Below are 7,659 nucleotides of genomic sequence, written 5' to 3'. Positions count from 1 at the left end.
TTCTTATCAAAATCCAACAGACATATCTATATGTAGATAGTATATACCTGTCTTGTCTCACCCTTCCAATGGGTGGTCATATTTCTTTCCTCAGACATGGGCCTTCTACCAGAGGCCTAGGAGTTTGAAGGTGTGGTGCAGTATTTTTTACTGTTCCTATAGGATTGCACTCTTCTGGACTGAGATTCATTCCAGTACATATTGAAGATGTAAACACTGGGATAACCTTGGTAGTAAGCCTCCACATTCTCTCTATTTCTTCTTTCAGTTCTTGGTGTTTTTTTAAATATATTTTAATATTATCAGTACTATTTTCTGCATCTTGTCCACTATCACAATGTCTGGTTGCTATCTGTCTGGATCTGGAGGTCCCACAGAATCTTATGCTCGTATCCTGAATGTCCCACAGGGCTTATCCTGCCGTTTCATTCCCCCTGCTTCCATGGTGAGCATGTGCTTCATCAGTCTGTGGCTATCCCTCATCAGGGAGGCCAGTCATTGGCCTTGCAGGCCAATGATTGGATGTATTCATATGTGTTTCATGTCACGCCCTGTATAGTGGATCTTATACTTTGTAAGACCCTTCCCCTCCTTACAGCTGACATACAGCCTTTAGATGTTGGATTTTGGTTGGAATGCCCCAACATTGTGAGTTTTCTGGTCTTTGGAACCTTTGCAGATTCCGGCTCTTCTCTTGGCCAGCTTGTAGTGCCTGATGGGTATCTTATGACTTGCAAGGCATATGTGTTTATGGCTTTGATCTTATTATTCCCATTCAGCTGGTTCGTAAGGACCTGCCTTACCCTGTGAAGGTACTTAGATGATGTTGATTTTGTTTCTGTCTTGTGGTTCCTGTGTGACTGGGGAATCCCCAGGTATTTTGTATCTGTTCTCCAGTTATATTATATGACCTTGTCATAGTTCAGTACTATCAGGTGACCACACTTATCCAGGATGAATGACAATCCAGTGAGGTATATGCTGGTTAAGTGGATCAGTGTTTCAGTGTGACTTTTGGTCTTGGAATACATCTTGATGGCATCCATGTACAGGATGCCTTTTACTATGTAAATGCCATGAAAAAAGTGCTTTGGCATTCTGGTACCCTTGTGTGGCAGTGCACATAGTACTATTTCTCATTACATTTCTTAAAATAACCTTTATTCCAAGATGTTAAATGGCTCTTAAGGCATCTGCATAAACCACAGACTATATTTTTTCCAGTTTAATTTTTCATCATCTATCTGAAATGTGCTAGGTATCTGCCTTTTTAATAAAATCTTTCCTTTTTACAGTGATAGGACATTGTAAACTATGATAGACGATGCTGTGATGAATACCATTAAATATGTATGCGGTAATACAACCCACAAAAGGAGCAGCACTAGACAAACACGGAAAAACACAAATCACAATGCATTACCTCCCACTAGACTTCAGACTTCTTGTTTCATTTATATTATATACAAAAGTCCCTTGCAGGGTAAAAAATAAGCACACTGAATGGCTGACAAAATAGTGGCAAGGGAGTATTCAGAGCGAAACAGTACAGGAGGGAGACGGGGGGCATGGGTAGCTGCTCCCTATAGCTGCTTCCTGTCCAGCTACTCAGTCACCAGGAGCCGGAAAGTGACACGTCCGAGGAACTTGTCACGGTCATCATTGTTTTTGAGGTTTGAGCCCTCTACTCGGCACTCCACAGTGATGTCCTGGTTGTAGTTTTCTTTGCTCAGTAACAGATTCATGGCAACCAGAGGTTGCACATACCCACTCTGGAGGAAGGGTGAGAGAACAAACTTGTGTCATTAAGGGACTTATTTAAAGCAAAATGCCCAGCAGTACAAAACTGTTTCTGTGTTTTTATGATGTTACGCTTTCCAGTGATATCATTTAATTTGTTACTGAGGGTCTTTCTGCGCAGAGCAGTTCCACCAGACACTGCATGTGTCACTCACCTGAGCCTTTTTCCCATAGTAAGGGAAGTACATTTTATCAATATGCCCATCCTGGGGGAAATACTGTATCTGTAAGGAGTTTTCTCCCTACAGAATCACAGGAGAACCAGTATTATCACATAGTGATTTAATATATGGCATGGTATCAGAAAAGAAGACTACTTGTTAGCACACTTAATGAAATATATAATATACAGACCACACGCAGAAAATAATTAGTTAGTTACTGTTGCATATCAGGTGGTACCTGAATTCCGGTTTTTGAAATGTTTGCATGGTTGCATTGAAACATGTTGTAACCTGAACAGTTTTTAAAATTTTAATGACTTATTATTAACAGTTGATTCTGGAAGTTCTGCAATATTGGTGTTGTTAGATCTCATGGCACTTCTAAGCATCAGCATTGATCCCTGTATTTTAACAGTATTTTAGTTCAATGTTATCTTGAATTGTAACCTACTGTACTGGCTAGGATACACTCTATGAGTGTATGACAAAGCACTTTTGTTAGTTGCTCTGGATAAAGGCGTCTGCCAAATGCCGTAAATGTAAATGCAAATGTCATGGCAGCATTTGATACTGTTGATCATGCAATCCTTCTATTTCACCTTGAGTTATGTGGTGGGATCAAGGGTATAACTCGCAGCTGGTTTAGATCCTAGCTGGCTGATGGAAGTTTTTCTTCTACTGCCTCACTCATTCGTGGGGTTCCCCAAGGATCTATCTTGGGTCCAGCTTTTGTTGTATGTGCTGCCATTAGGGTCTATTTTTAACAAACATACAATCTCATTTCATTGTTATGCCAATGATATATTTGTGTATCTTCTTTTAAAATCTGAATTTGTCTCTCCATTACAATGCTTGCAGAATTGATTGTATGATATAAAAAAGTGGATGAACTTAAATTTTGAATTAAGTAAAAACTGAGACAGTTATGTTTGGATGACCTGATCTTTTGGACAAGCATATTACCGCTCTTGGCCCACTAGCTTGCTACAATAGATCATATGCAAAGAACATAGGGGTGAAATTTGATAGCTCTTTCAAGTTTGACAAGCAGATTAGTTCTATGGTTAAAAATAGCTTCTCTCAATGAAGAATTTTAGCCAAGATAAAGGCATATTTGTCTTTTGATTCTAATTGAAATTTAGGATAAATTTCCCTTCATTTAGGATTGATTTTAAGATTATATTGCTGGTTTTTAAAGTCCTGAATGGGATGGCACAATCATACCTTGCATAAATTCTCGAGGTTCACATTCCATTGAAAGCTCCTAGGTCTGCTAACCTAATGCTTTTAGAGATACTCAAATCCAAGCTTAAGAGTAGAGGTGAATGAGCCTTTGCAGTAGCTGCCCTGCCTCTGTGGAATAACTTGCCTTCCCATATAAATCATGCTCAGTCATTAGGTATTTTTAAATTAATGCTGAAGACACATCTTTTTAGGTTTTTTTGTACGTTTACCTACTTTTAATTGTTTTATTGTGTTTTGTAAGTTTTAGAAATTAGGTTTATTGTCATGATTGTATCTGTTTTGTGTTATGATCATTTTTTGTTCATTTTAAAGTTGAGCCTGTGTAGCATTTTGGTCTACCACAGTTGTGTTTAAGGTATTATAAATAAATGTTCCACATATAGAGGTATAAACACATTTTCTAGGCTAACAGATACCTCCATGACTGCACTTTTGACTACCATACAAAACATGCATATTTTGATAGAACATTTCACCTAGTGTTGATTGAAAGCACAGTGTTGATTTTAAAAAGAAAATGCTCTTCACATTGCATACATACAGAAATGAAGAAGAGATCAGGAAAAGAGAATTACATAAGGACACAGGTTCCCATGGAGGGTCGCGTAGGGTATGGAGAGAAGTGTTTTGAGAGGGCATTACACAGTGATCTTACCCATCACTTTATTAAGGAGCTCAACTGGCTGCATGCAACAAAAACATGAGAGGAACAGAAGGGAGAAAAAAAGAAGAAAGGGAAAAAAGTACAAACTGGTGAGAGACAATGAGACAGACGGGCAAGCAGACAAGCAGGCGGGCCACACATGAACAGTAGAACTCAAGTCACGAGGGCACCAGACCCACAACTGCAACCTTCAGTTCTCATTAATAACACATCTACTGAAAAGCCAAACGTAATTTGAGAGTTTGTGAAATGAGGCCACCACACCCCCATGGTCATCTTACCTTTGTAGTACAGTTGATCTGTGGATCTCCGGCTGGCTTGAGGCCAATGATCTGTAAATGAAGATTAATCCATTAATGGCCTTCATCTCTGGGTGTGAAAGTTGGTTCATGGTAATTATAATGAGAAAGGCCTTTTTTAGCATTTGTCAGATGCTCTTATTTAAAATATCCTAAGTGGGAACCAAACCTATGGCCAAAGTTGTTTTTAACACCTTAGTTGTTCTTAATACAAGTGAACTGCACCCTGAGTCAGAATGACTTACCCTATTCATTTTGATGAGGACACACGGCTGCCCCTGAGCATATCCAAACGTGGGGTCTGCCAGCCCGGAGCAGCGGCCAAGGAAGCTCCTCCGGAACTGACATGCCTTCTTCTGCGCCTCACCCTCCTGCTCATAGTATTGCCCTGATAGACACATTTCATTCTCCACCTGCTCTGAGTCATTGTACTCTATAGCCAAAAAGGGAGCAATGGAGCGAAATAGAAAATTGAGAAAAGAGAGTCACAAAGAGACAGAGAGAGGATGAGACAGAGGCTTCACTGGCCAGGTACTACAAATGGGGATAAAAGACAGTGGGTCTGATTTGGTCAACAATTTATGTGATTTCCTCCTGTGATTGTATCTGTTTTACATTCCCTGTTCATTTCCACACTTTAACAACCAGGCAGCAAAAGCACACTCTCCAAAAAAGCTCACTTGTAAGTTCAAAGTTGTAAGTTTAGAACACAACAGCTAAAAAAGTGCATGTTAGTCAAACTACATCTCCCCTCTGGACATACAGGTCCACCTCAGTGTATTTGCGGCAAATATGAATGATTTCAAAAAAAGACCACAATGTTGACTTTCTCAGCAGAAAGTGGAAACAGGGCCAAACTGAGGACTTACTCTGCAGGAGTGTCTCCAGGTGCTGGATAAACTGCCTGTATTGTAAAGGCTCTGATTTGTTGTACACAATTTCCATTGACTTTGGAATGATAACCAACCCTGAAAACACAAAAAGCCTGTTACTGTGATTGTTATTGTAAATTAAATTACATAACTGGTTGTTTGTGTTCTACACAATGAGATATCACTTCACTTAACATGGTAGCTGATACCACTATAGTATTTCCCTTGTTACATTAATGTGTATTGGATTAAAGTGTGCTTTTCATGCAACCACTGTAATTGTAACCCTAAAATGTATTGTTTACTATGTATAATATGTTCATTAAAAAAAATCAATATTAGGCTACTCTTAAGTGGCCCACTTTATCTACATTAGTAGATGAAGAGGGGGCCTAATCTGCAAGATTTTATGTGGTTATGAATGTGTGTAACAAATGAGTCTTATGTGAGGAAAATATCCAGCATATATTGGGCATCCAGGTTCACCTGGGGAAGAAACGCGGTCATTGTACTTCGGTACATTTTCGTCCAGTGTCTGGAGCATCACCCACAGGGTGAGACTAAACATGCCAGTCAAGAAACCATAGAAGACGGTGTAAAACAGCAAGATGAGTCCTAAAAAAACAAGCAAGCACTGCATGAGTCATGGTCAGTGCTTTAGAGTCAGTCAGTGCTTTAGAGTCACGGTCAGTGCTTTAGAACATGACCCAACTGAGGGCGGAGTATACGCTCTAATGTAAACTTTTAAAGCTTAAATGTGAACTTTTACAAGGCAAAAATGCAGCAGGTGCCCTTTGTTGGTACAGAGGTCAGGAAAACCTGATGACCAGTTTTGTTCATGCCATGACTGTAAGTCAGTATGGAATTTACTGGTTTGGTTTACCATAAAATTACGCTGCTCAGGTGTGTGATTATAATAATTTCATAATTTTGTTCAAAACATTCAAATTCAAACCTCAATTCAAAACATCAGACAAATGAGTACTTATATTAATAACTATGCTTCTTCTTCTTCTTTTTTTTTTTTTTAACTGTAATGCATGGCTTATGAAACAAATACCGGTAGCCTAATTATTCATTCATCTTCTAAATCGCTCAAGGCAAGTCAGGGTCGCGAGGGGGCCGGCCAACCCGAGCTGTGAAGCAACGGTTCTAACCAGTGCATCGCCGTGCCGCCAGATAGCCTAGTTAGCAAAACTAAATTAGGCTTGTAAATATCGAACGCTTTAAAATTCCCAATTCAAATGAATTAGGAAAACAAGCATTTTCCTAAGTGCAAGCAGCAGGAAAGTGAGAAGGAATGAAATTGCAGCTATGCTGATTCAAAGGCTGTAAAGCTTCGTTGTGGTGTTGAGAGGTGGGCGCATAGTTTTTTTTTTCGTTCCCAGATGTTTCTATAATCGCGGTGCGTTTTACTGAGGGAAAAGGCCCCCGTGTCCAGAAAAGCGTGTAGTGAAACCCGAAGACGCGTAGCCTTATTTGACCTTGAAAGGCTCCAAGTAAGGTGCCATTTATATTAAGAAAAAAAAAGAAAGAAAAGAAACGTCACGGCGCACTGCACGTGCGTGATACAGCGCGGCAGCAGACCTCTTCTCGGGTGAATGACGGATATACAGACATACCTCCCTGGTGTGAATGAAACAAAAAATCATACAACGCTCTGTGTCAGTAAGATTAAAAGGGCGTTTTCGTGTTTTAATACGTTTCAGTAGACCTTTACTTGCACTGATAACAACAAAGCAATACGCTGTCATATTTTAAAGATCGAAAAACAGGATATCTTATTCTTAGTGACGGACGGGGAGATTATGCTCATCCTCTGAAATGATCGCGTTTCGTCCATTCATTGATGCCATTCTCCAAGAAGAGAAGGCTCTCCAATATATTGCGACAACAAGGCCTGCTCTATCTTTAGCAACAGTGGACTGATACTGATTTCGTTTGAAATGTAGGTAAATGTAACGTTATGAGGCGCTATTGTATTTAACAAGGTTCCGTGTTACATTAGGCTTTAAGTTCAGGCTATTTCACTTTTACATTGGTAGGCTGTAAAGATATTTGAGTATCTTAGTTACGATAGCATTTTTACAAGGAAAGGAGAATTACTGGGATATTTCATTTAGCACTATTGTATAACCTAAACAGACCCTACCGCTGTTGTATGAACTGGGCAACTAGCCATATTTCCCAAACATTTGACTACCTGATCACCTGCACCAGGTGCATTGCAGCACATATGAAAACAATTACATTGAGAAATAAGTTATTTATTGTGGTTAATATGCCCTTAGTTCGTAACCTGAATTTTGTTCTTACCCCAACTGCTGGCGGTTCGACCAAAAAACTCTCCGGTCCTCGGATTGTAGATTGAATGTTTCCATGTGGATTCGGGTTCTTTTTCATCGCCTGGTTTTTCCTCTTTTGTAGACATAGTTTGATTTCTGGTGAAGCGTGACTTAGACAAAGGATGACTTGTGTTGTTATGTGGCTCAACGGAATAAGGTTGGAATAAAGAGGGGTTAAATTGGGTGATGGCAGAAAGAGCGCCAGCCTCTGACGTTGCCAGAGATGAAGCAGCGTTGATTCCAAAGTCGCTCCACAACGCGGAGTGACAG

The 7,659-nt window shown here is 39.8% G+C and overlaps 1 protein-coding gene across 1 annotated transcript; it reads right to left on the bottom strand.

Annotated features, from left to right (window-relative positions):
• Positions 1–1,147: 1,147 nt before the first annotated feature.
• Positions 1,148–7,659, bottom strand: atp1b3a (ATPase Na+/K+ transporting subunit beta 3a). The gene is made up of 7 exons (XM_027030345.2): positions 7,361–7,659; positions 5,531–5,659; positions 5,042–5,140; positions 4,418–4,605; positions 4,155–4,205; positions 1,956–2,042; positions 1,148–1,772 (listed from the first exon to the last, which is right to left on the bottom strand). The coding sequence occupies exons 1-7, from the start codon at positions 7,473–7,475 to the stop codon at positions 1,605–1,607; spliced, it is 837 nt and encodes a 278-aa protein (XP_026886146.2). The 5' UTR covers positions 7,476–7,659; the 3' UTR covers positions 1,148–1,604.

Source organism: Electrophorus electricus, chromosome 7 (assembly GCF_013358815.1).
Source record: "Electrophorus electricus isolate fEleEle1 chromosome 7, fEleEle1.pri, whole genome shotgun sequence".
Lineage (NCBI taxonomy): Eukaryota > Metazoa > Chordata > Actinopteri > Gymnotiformes > Gymnotidae > Electrophorus > Electrophorus electricus.
This window is presented reverse-complemented; position numbering and strand designations above follow the sequence as displayed.

Excerpts from the sequence above, each read along its gene's own strand:
- atp1b3a (XM_027030345.2), bottom strand. The coding sequence starts at position 7,475 with ATGTCTACAAAAGAGGAAAAACCAGGCGATGAAAAAGAACCCGAATCC. Across the intron at positions 5,660-7,360 it reads TCGAACCGCCAGCAGTTGGG|GACTCATCTTGCTGTTTTAC; the intron begins GTAAGAACAAAA and ends TTGTTTTTTTAG. Across the intron at positions 4,606-5,041 it reads CCTGGAGACACTCCTGCAGA|AGTACAATGACTCAGAGCAG; the intron begins GTAAGTCCTCAG and ends TTTTGGCTATAG.